The 14,629-nt window shown below is 40.1% G+C and overlaps 1 protein-coding gene across 3 annotated transcripts in view; it reads left to right on the forward strand.

Annotated features, from left to right (window-relative positions):
- pclob (piccolo presynaptic cytomatrix protein b) overlaps positions 1-14,629 on the forward strand; it is a 59,703-nt gene that overhangs the window by 4,291 nt on the left and 40,783 nt on the right. For all 3 annotated transcript variants that reach the window (XM_036212437.1, XM_024280884.2, XM_036212436.1), the window contains exons 4-11: positions 1,221-2,033; positions 2,168-2,950; positions 3,223-4,173; positions 5,522-6,430; positions 6,524-7,345; positions 7,556-8,362; positions 8,563-10,173; positions 10,383-11,363. In XM_036212437.1, the coding sequence (XP_036068330.1) occupies positions 1,221-2,033; positions 2,168-2,950; positions 3,223-4,173; positions 5,522-6,430; positions 6,524-7,345; positions 7,556-8,362; positions 8,563-10,173; positions 10,383-11,363 (7,677 nt within the window). The remainder of the gene's footprint in view (positions 1-1,220; positions 2,034-2,167; positions 2,951-3,222; positions 4,174-5,521; positions 6,431-6,523; positions 7,346-7,555; positions 8,363-8,562; positions 10,174-10,382; positions 11,364-14,629) is intronic.

A 14,629-nucleotide genomic window follows, 5' to 3' on the forward strand; every position in this document is an offset into this window, starting at 1 on the left:
AGTTTATTTTAAATTTTAGCATTCCAAAAGTTTATATAAATGTGAAAGATCTCTTTATTGAGTGCACAAGTTATTTTTTATGAATCATTACATTATTTTATAATAGCTGGAGAGGTTATTTATTCAGGTATCATTCAAAATTTTTATAACTTTATAATATTTAAGATCAACTTTTGATTAAAAAAAAAATCTCCAATGTAGAAAATTCCTTCAAACATTTGTGTATATCCACTGCATTATTGAGCAATGTATATTTTATTTGTCCCCACACTGCAACTCATTGTAACGGTTGTGTAGTTTTTTTTTTCTTTTTAAAAGTCTTTTTTTTTCCTTTTTTAAGAGACGGTTTTGATGTTGAAGCTACTTCCACTTTAGATTCAGGATTTCAGGAAAATTACTGGTCTTTTTTTAAATGTAAATTAACATATTGTTTAAATGAAATTTGGATTTTTTTAGCCCTTCAACTGCAGGAGTTTCTATGAAGGGTAAAAATGTATGCATGTCTTTAACTGTAATTAAAATGCAAGTGACCTACAAAACAAGCGAGTTTGCAAACACACTCATGTTCTTCTTGGATATTGTAGGGAACACCAGACAGAGAATAAATAGTCACGGTCATCCCTCAGGCTACCTGAAACAAAAAGGATTTGACACTTGACTCTGTCATTTAATGCACGGCTACTGTATCTCGTCAAGGGCAGTTCAAGGCTACTTGAGCTTCTCATTCCACTCAAATAAAGGGTTAGCCCGCTTTTGAACTTGGATCAGGATAAACTGTAAAATACATTTTCTTTTTTTTTTTATTTTGTTAGAAAGATGACAAAAAATGTTGTCTTGGTCATACGCAATTCATGACTTTTTAGAAAATATATCAAACAAGTAGATGAAATGCTTAGACTTTTATATTTCACTTTGCACATTTGCAGTATAGGAAAGCTGGCTACAATAAGCCTTAACAATATACAAAATATATCATTTGACTACATGCAAACAGGATATATCTGCTGTAAAATTCACAAGACATGTGCTAAATCTACCCAGATCTCTCTTTAATTCTGAAAGTATTTCATCACTCCTTACATGTATTTGTGAGCATATTTTGTCAAGAACTTCTTATGACAAGTGGTCTATTAAGCTTTTTAAAGTGAATGTCTTGTATTATATGAAAGTAACATGTATTGTACATATTTATGTAAAAGCCTTCTTTTTTCAATCTTTAGGGAAAGGAGTGGCTTTGCTTAAATTGTCAAGTGAAACGAGCAGCAGGAGGAATTGACCCTCAGAAAAAGCCATCTATGCCGCTTGAAGTTAAAAAGCCTGAAGCACAGCCTTCGCCGCAAAAGAAACCCACACCGGGCTCCCCTCAAACAAACTTATCAATGCGAGCAACACAACCAGTGAAGGACGAAAGATCAGACAGTCAAAAACAGACTAGCCCAGCTCCTCTTAAGAAAACGCCTCAGGAGAACCATGAGAAGGGTCCTGAGAAAGGACGAGATCAGGCAGTTCCAACTACTCAAATGAAGGAAAATGTCAAATCTGAACCATCTGGAGGCTTGTTTGGTTTTGGTAGCACAAAAAACCAAACTGATGCTTCAAAGCCTGCTGAGTCTGTGACGGGAAAAATGTTTGGATTTGGATCTTCCATTTTTAGCTCCGCATCCACTTTGATTACATCAGCAGTTCAGGATGAATCTAAAGTGACTCCGCCGGTTTCTCCCAAAATGTCTCCCAAAAGAGACTCAAAATCTCCAACGGTGACAAAAAAAGAACCGGAAAAGAAACCCCAGCCATCGCAGCCACCTCTGGGTCCATCACAGGGGCTGCCAAAAGAGGGAAAACCTTCATCTGAAAAGCCAAAGACAACACCAGATTTGCCAATTGAACCCAAAGCAAGTCAATCTACCTGTCCTCTTTGTAAAGTGGAGCTTAATGTGGGCTCAAAAGACACTCCCAACTACAACACCTGCACTGAGTGCAAAAACACTGTATGCAACCAGTGTGGGTTTCAGCCCATGCCAAATGTTAAAGAGGTAGGAACATTGAACTGTACAAAAGCACACAATCATTGAGCTAATATGCACAATTTACCAGAAGTGAAATCAAATACAGCAAAACATTAAAACATTCATGAAATCTTGCTAAATATGTTTCTTTTTTTAAACAGGTGAAGGAATGGTTATGTCTCAACTGTCAGATGCAAAGAGCACTGGGAGCATCTGAGCCTCCAGGAACCCCCATGATGAAACTACAAGCCTCACCTAATAAAGTCTCCACCCCTATGAAGAAAGAAACTCCATCTCAACAAAAAGAAATTCCAACATCTGTGAAATCCAAGGAAAATTCACCATCAGGTTCTCCTCAGAGGACTCCCCAGAAAGGCCAGACCACTGATTCTCAGAAGGTACCAGATCAAACGAGCTTAGCAGGTTCTCGAAAGAGTAGCACAGCATCAACGACAGAGCATCCAACCGGGGGTTTATTAAACTTCGGTCCTAAATTTGTGCCTGATGCTGCAAAATCTGCCGAAGCTGTAGGTGGCAAAATGTTTGGATTTGGATCGTCTATCTTCAGTTCTGCCTCCACTTTATTAACCTCAGCTGTCCAAGATGGAACCAAAACAACGCCACCAGTCTCGCCCAAAATGTCACCCGCAAAAGGCGTCAAAACACCTCCAGTTCAGAAACAGGAAGAGAGAAAGGGTGTAGAAGAACGTCAGCAGTCCAAGTCCTCTCCAGTGGGACAAAAGAAAGTAGAAAAAGGACCACTAGAGTCTCTGAAAAATGCTGCGGGTCAAAATCCTTCGCAGAAAAGCCCTTCTTCCTGCCCATTATGTAAGACTGAGCTTAACATCGGCTCAAAGGATCCTCCCAACTTTAACCAATGCACTGAATGCAAGAATACCGTCTGCAACCAATGTGGATTTAATCCAATGCCAAATGTGTCTGAGGTAAAATATACTTTTTTATTGTTTTGTATTTGGTTTCACAAAATGTATTTCATGAAGCAACTTTGTATACGTATACTTCCAGTAGTAGTGCTGATATTTCTACACGATTCTGCTAACAGACAGATTAAAATACATTAAACTGTTTCTTCAATAGTTTGTCTTCACAGAACTTTAGTTTATAATAGACGAAATAAAGCCCAGTTATTTTTCTTGTAAAAAAAAAAAAAATCCTAAAAATAAACATATTTTACTTCTTTATGATTTTTTTGCAGGTGAAAGAATGGTTATGCCTGAATTGTCAGATGCAAAGAGCTCTCAGTGCATCTGAACCTCCAGGACCTTCTCTGAAACCAGACGTTGGAGTAAACAAAACATCACCTTCTGCTATTCATAAAAAAATAGCCTCTCCTAGTCCGGATGAAAGCTTTAAAACACATTCGCCGAAAGCCAGTCTTGGGAAAGAAGCTATATCACCAGATCCAGCTCAAAAGAAGTTGAGCTCTGCACCAGGTTCTCCTCAAATAACAAAAAGTGCAGCAGCACCATCAGCATCCAAGGATACCAAGCAACCACAGATTGAACCACAGGCGTCTCCGATTCCCGGTCAAAAAACTGCAACAGATATTCAGGTGAAATTAGGTAATCAGACACCAACTAATGAGGCACGCCAACCAGATCTAAAACCCAGCAAGAGCTCACCTTCGGCACAGCAAGAGCCAAGGAAACCCCCTGTTATTGGCGGGCAAGAGTTTTCAAAAGCAACTGAATCACTGAGTGGAAAAATGTTTGGATTTGGATCCTCTATTTTTAGCTCAGCATCTAGTTTGATGTCTGCTGTTCAGGAAGAATCACGGACTACACCTCCAGGCTCTCGTAAAATGTCTGCGCCGGCACAAGCTTCTGCCAGGATTTCCCCTAAAAGTACTCCTCCAATTTCACCCAAGTCATCGCCTTCAAGGGGGCCAAAAACGACATCTGAAAAAGCTGAGCAAGAAAAGAAATCAGATGAAGTCCATCAGAACAAGAAGGACCCTGTTTCTTCACAGCCAGCAAACCTGGGAACAGTCATTCAAGCAGGTCCTGACAAAGGTCAGAACAGCTGCCCGCTGTGTAAGGTCAAGATGAACATCGGCTCCAGCGAACCTCCTAACTACAACACTTGCACTGAATGCAAGAACACCGTTTGTAACCAATGTGGATTCAACCCTATGCCTTCTGGAGAGGTATGTGGGAAATGCAGAATTTCCTATAAAAAACATTTTCTTTATTGCTTATTTTTAGTCATTGTACAGTGATCACTCATTTATCACAAGGGTTCTGAAAATAACGTGCGATACCTGAAATCCATGAAGCAGGATTACCTTCATGGTATCTTACGGGGTCCAGGTGACCCCACTTTTAATGTAGACGTACCAAGAATTCCATAACGTTACTGATACAGAGCACTTTATACACTTTTCTCAGATAGACATTCCTTTTTTTACACTTTTCTCTTTTTAAAGCAATTCAGATCAATCCAGTTTTATAGAATGAAAACAATCACAATGAAAGATTCATACAGATTTGTAAAACTGAATGTGGAGTTTCTCTGTATGGGCAATGCATTTTCACACCCAATTTATCCTATATGTACTTATGGTTTGGGCACCTTCCGAGTCACTTTTTGACATTTTGGGTGTCCTCAATTCATCGTTTTACTGGTTGTTTCCATTAGGTCAGGAGTCCCCAGCCCCCAGGATGCAAAATGGTACCGGTCTGAAGGCTGCTTGTGCATATGCTTATCAGGGGTCTCCAACCTTTGTGATGTGCACCGGTAGCCTAACCTGATACCAGATCCACATCCGGTTCTGTGTCCAGAGGGTCGGGGACCCGAGATTTAATGGGAACAAAACAACACATTAAAAAGCAGCCAATATGTCAAAAAAACAATTAGTTGGGGAAATCCAAAACATCAAAAAGTGATGCGGACGGCGCTCGAACCTGAAGTGCATACTGTATATGTTGGGTTGGGAGAGAGAATGTAGGTATAGGAGACATTGCCTTGAAAGATGAACAGCAAGCAGTTTCAAGGGCTAGGTATCACAACCATTTCAAACCACAACTTAACAACTTGATTTCATTTCCATTTCAGCATACATTGAATAAATAATAATTGATCAATATCCTTTCTAAAACCTAATTTGTTTAGTTATTATACAGTTTTGAGAAAGTAAAAAATATAAATTAAACAAAGCGGGTATTTAATTACAATAGTAATCAATAAATTGTAACTGACTGAAAAGCAAATTTTACCTTAAAAATGTACAATACATAGTTTTAAAATAAAATAGAATTATCCATTTGACAGATTTTTTTATGCATTTTTCCATAGTGAAGATTAACTATTTAATTGATCAATATTTTTCAAAGTCCTTCATGTTAATTTTATATTTTCTCCATAAAATTGTTGATTTTCTTAAATGTTAATTGTTTGCTGTAATATTAACTTGGTGTTTTGCTGTGAAATTTTAAGTTGTGTTAGCTTATTTCTGTTACATCTACTTTAAAACAATATTTTTATTGTTTTTTTAGGCAAAGGAGTGGCTCTGTCTTACATGTCAGATGAAAAGAGCAGTTGGACCTTCTGAGCCTCCAGGACCTCAAAGTATGAAGTCTCAGCTGTCTTCAAATAAGGTTCCTGTGTCCACTAAAGATGAGGCAAAGGAACAGAAAATGCCTGAGTCAGGAGGGACGCAACTCAAAAAGCAGGTGGCACCCACAGCCAAAACTGACCCTGTTGCAGCTCCACTTAAGAGTGAAAGCCCAACACTGAGTCAGAAAGCATCACAAGAGAAACCAAAAACAGCTCAAGAGAAACTGCCTGATCAAGCAAGTCAACAAGGGCGTAATCAGAGTATTGTTCCTCCAGGAACACAGACAAAGTTAGGGGGTTTAGTTGATTCTAAACCTCAGCCTGAAGCTGCAAAATCCACAGAGTCAGTAAGTGGGAAGATGTTAGGTTTTGGTTCTTCCATTTTTAGTTCTGCTTCTACTTTGATAAACTCAGCAGTTAAGGACCAGCCAAGAACTACTCCACCAGTTTCTCCTAAAATGACCCCTGCAAGGGAATCCAAACCTCCTTCTGCCTCGAAAGTTGAACAACAGAAGGAAGTAGAATCCCCACTTCAGGCAAAGAGCCACCCATCTGTTGAACCAAAAGCAGATCAGACTAAGTCGACAGAACAAAAAGGGAAGACAGAGATATCATCTGACGCAAAGACGCTCCTATCAGAGCACGCCAAAGCAAATGAAACTCCAGCAGCATCTCCCAAGTCTAAAGCTGCTGTCCAGTCATCTGTCGAGCCAGACAAATCCTGTCCACTCTGTAAGATAAAACTCAACATTGGCTCAAAGGACCCACCCAACTACAACACCTGCACTGAATGCAAGAACACTGTTTGTAACCAGTGTGGATTTAATCCTATGCCAAATGAAATGGGGGTAAGAGAAAGCAAATAATTATTCAAATGTTAATTATGATTAACATTTTGATTTTCTTTCCCAAACTAACAAATTTTTGTTTTGTCTCTGTAGGCTAAAGAATGGTTGTGTCTGACGTGCCAGATGCAGCGAGCCATGGGAGAAGCACATTCCCCAGGAGTCGCCCCTGTCAAACCTCAGATTTCATCAAAAATCCTAGCAGACAATACAGATGGATCTAAGGTTGAAAGGAAAGACGCATCAGCACCACAATCCCCACAAAGAAAACTGTCTGCAGCAGCTCAACCTCCTGTATCTGAGGTACCTAGCAAGCCATTGGTTCAGAAACAGGCCAGTCCAGGTCCATCCCCGAAAAATGCAATGGATCCACAAAAAACATCTGATCCCACCAAATCTCCAGTCCAATCAAGGCAAAGTGAACACAAACTGATTGCCACTGCTGCTCCACCAAAAGAGTCTGGCGGCTTCTTTGGCTTTGGTGGTGGTAAAGCCAAGTCTGATTCTGGAAAGCCAACAGAGTCTGTAACTGGAAAAATGTTCGGCTTTGGTTCCTCTTTTATTAGCTCTGCATCCAACTTGGTCACCTCCACGGTTAAGGACCAGCCTAAGACCACTCCACCAGTTTCTCCAAAAATGCCCCCTGCAAAAGACATGAAATCTCCAGCCCAAGAGAAGAAGAAACCAGAACAACCACAACAGACAAAGGCACCCTCAGTTGTACAGGCCAAGGCAGCTCCATCAGAACATCCAAAGACTGGAGAAGCTTCTGTCAAACTAGCCCCTCCTATCTGTCCTCTCTGTAAGGCTGAACTCAACGTGGGGTCCAAAGATCCACCTAATTTCAGCACCTGTGATGGATGCAAGAACACTGTGTGCAACCAGTGTGGATTTAACCTTATGCAAAATGAGTCTGAGGTGAGTGAAGTTCGCTTTCAAATCATACATTGTCTAGTAATGCATATCCTACAGTGCATGATGTACTTTTGTATAAAGATTTATCAATAACTACTTGTGAAATGAACTTGCAGCTCTTATTGTACTCACAAAATGTGTGATGTACTTGCATTTTGTTGAGATTTTAACACGCACTCAAAATAGCATTTTTTTTCACTTTCCATTTCGCAGACAAAAGAGTGGTTGTGTCTGACTTGTCAGATGCAAAGAGCCCTTTCAGCAACAGAACCAGCTCAGCCTTCACTGGTAAAACCTTTGACATCAGCCCAAAAAGTGTCCACACCTGCTTCTTTGGAAAAGGCTGCCTCACACAAACAAATGAAAGGTGAAGCTCGGAAGGAAGGTGGTTCTAAAGAGAAAAATGAGGACAGTCTAGCACCAAGTGAAGTATCAAAGAATGCTGAGATACTGACAAGTACTTCAGGATCATCTGTAACAGACAGCACTGTTGCTTCAAGATTAACAAAAGGTGAGAATTCTAGTTTACCACCAACTAAAGACACTCCAGAGAAGGAGCCCATTGTCGCAGACCAAGCACCCTCCTTGATCCTGGATGATACAGCTTTAAATGAGAAGAAAGATACTCCTGGAGATACGGATGTATCTAAAAAGATAAAAGATGTGGATAAAACAATTTTGAAATCAGCTGAAAAGGTTGCCAAATCTGTGGAGAAAGAGCAGGCTCAACAGGCCCAAGTGAACGAGCCACACCCAGCTGAAAGTGCTCCACTGGCAGCACAGCCAGAAAAGGCTAAGAGTCCTCCTCCAGGAGGGAGCCAAGTTAGTAAAGATCCAATAGAATTAGCAAAGCCAGATGCTTCCCCGGCCGGGCCCAAAGTTCAACAGTCTCTGTGTCCGCTTTGTAAGGTGGAGCTTAAAACAGACTCCAAAAATCTTCCCAACTTCAACACCTGTACTGACTGCAAAACTACTGTGTGCAACAAGTGTGGATTTAGTCCACTGACTAATGTGACAGAGGTAAGCAAACATTTTTTTTTAAGTAGACAATAACTTATTTATTCTGTGTTTTGGACAATACACAGATTTCTTTTAAGGGTGTACATTTTAGTAAAAGTATTTGACATTCACATATGTTTTACTTTATTAATTTTGAACAATCTAAATTTTATAACTTGATAAGTATAAATGTATCATGTGCTTTTGTGTTTGGTTTTTAGGTGAAGGAATGGCTCTGTCTTAATTGCCAGATGCAGAGAGCACTTGGAGCTTCTGAACCTCCAGGTCTTCCTATGATAAAACCACAGGCTCCAATAAGCAAAGATGTCCTTGTAACTTCAGAATCTCCAGCACCCCCAAACTTAAAGACACAGCCTTCAGTAAGCAAAGAAGTCCCTGTAGCTGCAGAACCTCCTGCACGCCCAAAATTAAAGACACAGCCTTCAGTAAGCAAAGAGGTGCCTGTATCTGCAGAACCTCCAGCTCTCCCAAAATTAAAGACACAGCCTTCAGTAAGCAAAGAGGTGCCTGTATCTGCAGAACCTCCAGCGCCCCCAAAATTAAAGACACAGCCTTCAATAACCAAAGAGGTGCCTGTATCTGCAGAACCTCCAGCGCCCCCAAAATTAAAGACACAGCCTTCAATAAGCAAAGAGGTGCCTGTAAGTGCAGAACCTCCAGCTCTCCCAAAATTAAAGTCACAGCCTTCAACAAGCAAAGAGGTTACTGTAGAACCTCCTATGTCCCCAAAAGCTAAGACAAAGCCTTTAACAACCAAAGAGGTCCCTGCTACTATACAACCGCCAGCATCCCCAGAAATAAAGGCTGAACCTTCAACAGACAAAGGGGTTCCTGATACTAAAGACAAGAAAGAAGCTCCAATTCCAGCTTCTCAGAAAGACATCCCTCATTTGAACAAATTACCTGATTCTCCTGTAATACCACCCAAAGAAATGGCTGTAACAACCCAGAAGACCGCCCCTGCCGCTGCTTCAGTGCTTGACAAAACTGTTTCGGCTGCTGATACAAAGACCAAGACAATTCCTTTACAAAAGCCATCTTCAGAGACTCCCAAAGCAGACACCGCTGCACCTCAGAAACAGGCTTCACAGCTTCCCAAAGATACCTCTAAGCCTACCGTAACACCAGATTCAGAGGCTAAAAAGCAAACCTTACCACAGCCTCCAGGAGCTGTTTCCTTAGATAAACCTGCTTCTCCATCTAAACAACAAGCTGAAAAACAGTTACCTAAAGCTGGTACTTCTCCAGTTAAGTCTGTGCCACCATCAGTTCAAGCGGGAAAACAAGATTCTGGAGGCTTCTTTGGTTTTGGGGGACCTAAAAAACAGCCTGTGCAAACAGGAGAGTCTGTGACGGGAAAGATGTTTGGCTTTGGGTCATCTTTCCTAAGCTCTGCGTCCAATTTGATATCATCAGCTGTCCAAGATGAATCTAAAACTACACCACCGAGCCCACGCAAGATGTCTACAACAGTTTCTCCTAAAGCTACACCTCCAGCTTCTCCAAAAGTATTGCCCGTGAAGGACACAAAGCCACCTCCTGCGCAAAAGGCTGAAGAGAAACCAGAAAAACCACAACAGGAAAAGATTCCTTCTAAAGAACAAGTTAAAGTTGACAAAACATCGTCAGACACTCCTAAAGTAGTGGTAGATACCAAGGGTCCTTCGAAGACAGAACAGTCTTTCTGTCCACTTTGTAAGATCAAACTCAATATGGACTCGAAAGATCCTCCTAATTACAACTCTTGCACGGAATGCAAGACCACTGTGTGTCTTCAGTGTGGGTTTAATCCACTCCCGGATGTGTCAGAGGTAACCATTCTCACTTGTTTATTTTTGGTTTAGGTTTGTTTCATTTCATGTAGTGATAAATTCTAACCATTTTCACGTATTCCTTAAATAAACCTTACAAATGTTCACATATATGTAATGAAATGTGAATTCAAATGTATGTGACTTTCTAGATGCAATATTTGTTGGTTATATTTCAATAACTCTTCATTTCATTCCACTTTTTTTAGGTAAAGGAATGGCTTTGCCTAAATTGTCAGATGCAGAGAGCCTTGAAATTGTCTGAGTCTACTGGACCTGCAACACAGAAACCTCAGCACTTGGCCAATAATGTTTCTCAACCTCCATCTGAATTGAAAGAAAAGCCTGCAGCACTTAAAGGCCCCCAGAAAGACCAAGACAAAGTCACTCCGAAGAAAGAGCCTTTAGATGCCAAGGCCCCTGTATCAGCATCAATTCAAAAGGATGTAATAGCACAACCGGGTGCTGAGTCAAAGACTCCGATGGTTTCAGATGCTAAACAAGGGCCTGGTGCCAGGGTGGCTGGCCAACAGCAACAAGTTCAAAAACCAGATTTAAAGCCAGCTGCTCCAAAACAAGAGCCTAGCAAAGTACCACAGGAACCCAAGAAACCGGTGACTCAGCCTCCAAAATCTCCATCAACATCTCAGCCTCCTAAGCAGGAATCTGGAAGCTTCTTTGGATTTGGGGCCCCCAAAACACAACCTGTAGCAGCAAAGTCTTCTGAATCAGTAACTGGAAAGATGTTTGGTTTTGGTTCATCTTTCCTCAGTTCTGCGTCGACAATGATATCTTCAGCTGTTCAAGACGAGCCTAGAGTTACACCTCCTACTCCGAGGAAGATGTCCACGACAGCTCCCGTCTCTCCTAAAGCAATGTCGCCTGTTATGCCTGCTAAGGGCACCAAGCCACCTGATACAGCTAAATCAAAGCCACCTCAAGGAACTGAGCTTCCTCAACCAGCTCTGGAAAAAGTAGCCTCGCCAGAAGTGAAAAGAACTTCACCAGAACCCCAAAAATCCACTAAAGAAGTAAAGGCTCCTCCTAAGGATGAATTGTCAACCTGCCCACTTTGCAAAGCTGAGCTCAACATCGGTTCCAAGGATCCTCCAAATTACAACACGTGCACAAATTGCAAGAACATCGTATGCAACCTTTGTGGATTTAACCCAATGCCCCACACAGGAGCGGTAAGTGCAAACATTCAACTATACCACCACTTTATTTGAGTATCTTGGACATTTTACCCATCTCCTGACATATGTGTCAAAAAAATCTCAAATAGAACATTGCCAAATAATGTCATTTCATAATTGTATTGTGATTGGTCTGCATTACTGTTATTTCAAAGGTAATCATCTCCCCAACAGACCCAGATAGGATGTTATACCACCAGCTTACTGGTAGAATTAAGGTGTTTTTATGGTTCTAGTGTGTTATTTGGTGATGTTGTAGATTAGAGGTATATGTCATGGATGTGATCACTTTCTTTTGTTTTGGACTTTGTGGTTTACTGTCCCTATTGGCTGAATGCAAATGTAAAGAAAGCCTAATATGCAGTTTTAGTGTTATATATATTCTTTGATTCTGCCAGTCAACAATCACCCTGCTGCTTCTATTGAAGATTTCAAAAATCTTTGGATACCAGATGAGAGATCGCGTATAGCCTACTGTGTCGCTGAATAGTCTAGTGTTGTTATATAACTTTTTGGCTGACTGACAGCACAGAGAATGTATTAAAGGGATGATTGAGAGTTGTGCAACAGCATTAGTGAGATGGGATCTACTGCCACAGAATATCAGGGAACAGGGAAACTCCAAAACCCACGAGATCTGAAATGGCAAAGCTTAGTGATTTGCCAATAAAGAAAGGTGAAATGGATTAGGTCCCCAAGAACAATGTGCTGCACATTCAGACATTTCCCCTCAGGCCAACTGCTCTCTTAGTGATTAGAGGTTTCATGGAAGTCATTCTATCCTGTAAATCTGCGTGTGACTTGCAGTGATTCCCATCTTCCTGCGGAATTAGTCCACACATATCGATGTTTACCATTGAGGTTGCTAACACTGTCATTTGATTACATATTAAAGGACATACAATTGTCTTTTTTAGCTATTCTCTTTCAATTAGCTTTCAAATTTGAAACAAAACAGTCCCTGTGCACAATTCTGATTTTGTCAAAGTAAACCTAATATTTAGGACTTCCAAGTCAATAATTTTTTTTTTTTTTTTTTTTTTGAATGATACTGAATTATTTTACGTGTAGGTTACATCATTTGTTGGTACATTAAAAAAACATTCTTCTGCTTTAGTTTAGTTCTAATAGCACATGCTCTTAGCTCATTTCACACATTATTTGAGCCATTTGCCATTGTGCCTCTTATGTAACCAACACTTGTTTGTTATTGACACCTGGAGTGGGAGCAAAACCTAAGGATTGAAGTCCGGTGGGGTAAAGGGATACGCATTATTGCATGCGCCATGTGGTTTCACTGCACTCAGGAAAATAGAAATCGCCAGGAGTTAGTGCAGCTGGATAAAATGGGCTGCAGTTCTTTCTGCTGCTGCGTGCTCTGCTTATGCTTTTCAGTTTTCTGTTATGACCGCTAATATAGGGGCTGTTTTTATTAGACGACAGAAGCATGTTCTTTTAAAACATGAAAACTGAGTTTGAAAGAAGATGGAACAGCTTCAGGCTAAATGAATGCAGGCATTAAGGATTTTTTTCTCTTTATTTCTGCCATGCCTATGCTGTGTTAGAGGCTTCAGAGTGACTGCTGTCCAGCAAGTAGGCCATCCATGTCATACTGTAATAACCCCATCTTTGCTCCTGACAGGAAATCATGAGTATGACATCATTTTTTTTTTAAGATTACTGGAATATGGTTATTAATCCTTTAGTGCAATATTGCTTTAAGAATGTTTCTGACATGTAAGGAAATCTTTTTTTTTGTCACTAAATAATCTTTATTTTAGTCAACTTGGTGCAAGCATAGATAGTACAATTTTTCAGTGTGTTGATATTGCTTTTTGGGGAAAAAAGGTTTACTAGCTTAGTTTCTGAAGAAGCTAAATTGATAAGTCAAAATTCAAATGGCAACTCAGTTTGATCAGGAGTTTGGGGTGATGTGAATAAGAAAAAAAAGTCACTTTTTTGCTTAATCCTTTAAAAAATCATTCAGAATTTTCTGTCAAAACAGTCATAGTGGAAGGATTTTGGCATTAAACAACTCAATTTTTACTATAGTAAGATATAGTCTGAACTGCAGCATATTCTAAATACTAAAAAAAAGACTCTCCAAAGCCAACCCTCTTTATGTGCAAAAGCTTTTCACCAATGCTTTAAACTGTGCCTTATTGGAAAAGTAGTAGAGAAGTAAATTTGTTAGGCTTGCTCCTCCATGTTACACAAAAAAGCTTGTGATACTGTAATATGCTCTCTGCAAGCCCTAGCATGCTGTTGTTGTGCAAAGCCCATGATTGCATTATCGTAATAGGGCTCTCCCCTGCTTAAGTTTCCTTCATTATTGCATTATTATTCTTTTAATAATCTTTGGGACATATGTCTGAGTGCATTATCATAAAATATTTCAGTATCAATACTTTGTTAAGGCCCCATCTCCCACTGAGTGCAAGTATCTCTGCTGCCTTGAATTTGAGGCTATCTGCTCCTGCGGTCAGATTATTTTACCTCGGGGGTATCTGGTAACAGATCAAGCATATGTTTCTGACTGGAACTGTTTGTTCCCTTCCCATTGCTTTGCAATTTGCTTTGCTTATGTTGGTAGCTTATTGCTGCCCATACCTATTTTCTATTTCTCTTGGGGACATTAGGTTGAAGTTCTTGAAGAGCCTGAACAAACTGATTAGGAAGGCTTGGCTCTGTTCTGGGTTCTGCTCTGGAGCCTCTAGAGCTGATTGCTAAAAGGGAGGATGCTTCAAATGATTGCCATCAGTCAGAGGCTTCTATGTTGTAGCACTCACGCCTACAGGGGAGGAAATCCTTCCTTACTGCAGCTAAAACCAGCTGGAATGACTGTCTGAAGAATGATAGAAAATCTGTTAGTCCAACTAATCATCTTCCCTGGGTGACTAGTAAAGTATATTAGAACGAAATAAAATATTTGCAACAATTCTCTACATCAGATAAAAAATATATATATATATATATATATATATATATATATATATATTTCCCTTTGGGGGCTTGATTGTACAATTTGCAGCTCCATTCCAATGTTGCAGAAGTTTTGTCCGGCTCCATTGAGTTATTGATGAAGGTTATTAGTGTCCTCTTTAGGTTGTAGAATTACAAGCTTTTTAGTCAATCCAGACGGTCTACTGATTTTTCTGTCTGATCCTGCAGCTTTGAGTGACTTTCCTTATCGACCAGTAGTTGATGGTTGGTTCCTCTGTTCTTAATTGGCTTTTCTGAAAACATAATTGAGTGTTTTT

Source organism: Oryzias melastigma, linkage group LG6 (assembly GCF_002922805.2).
Source record: "Oryzias melastigma strain HK-1 linkage group LG6, ASM292280v2, whole genome shotgun sequence".
In the NCBI taxonomy this organism is placed as follows: domain Eukaryota; kingdom Metazoa; phylum Chordata; class Actinopteri; order Beloniformes; family Adrianichthyidae; genus Oryzias; species Oryzias melastigma.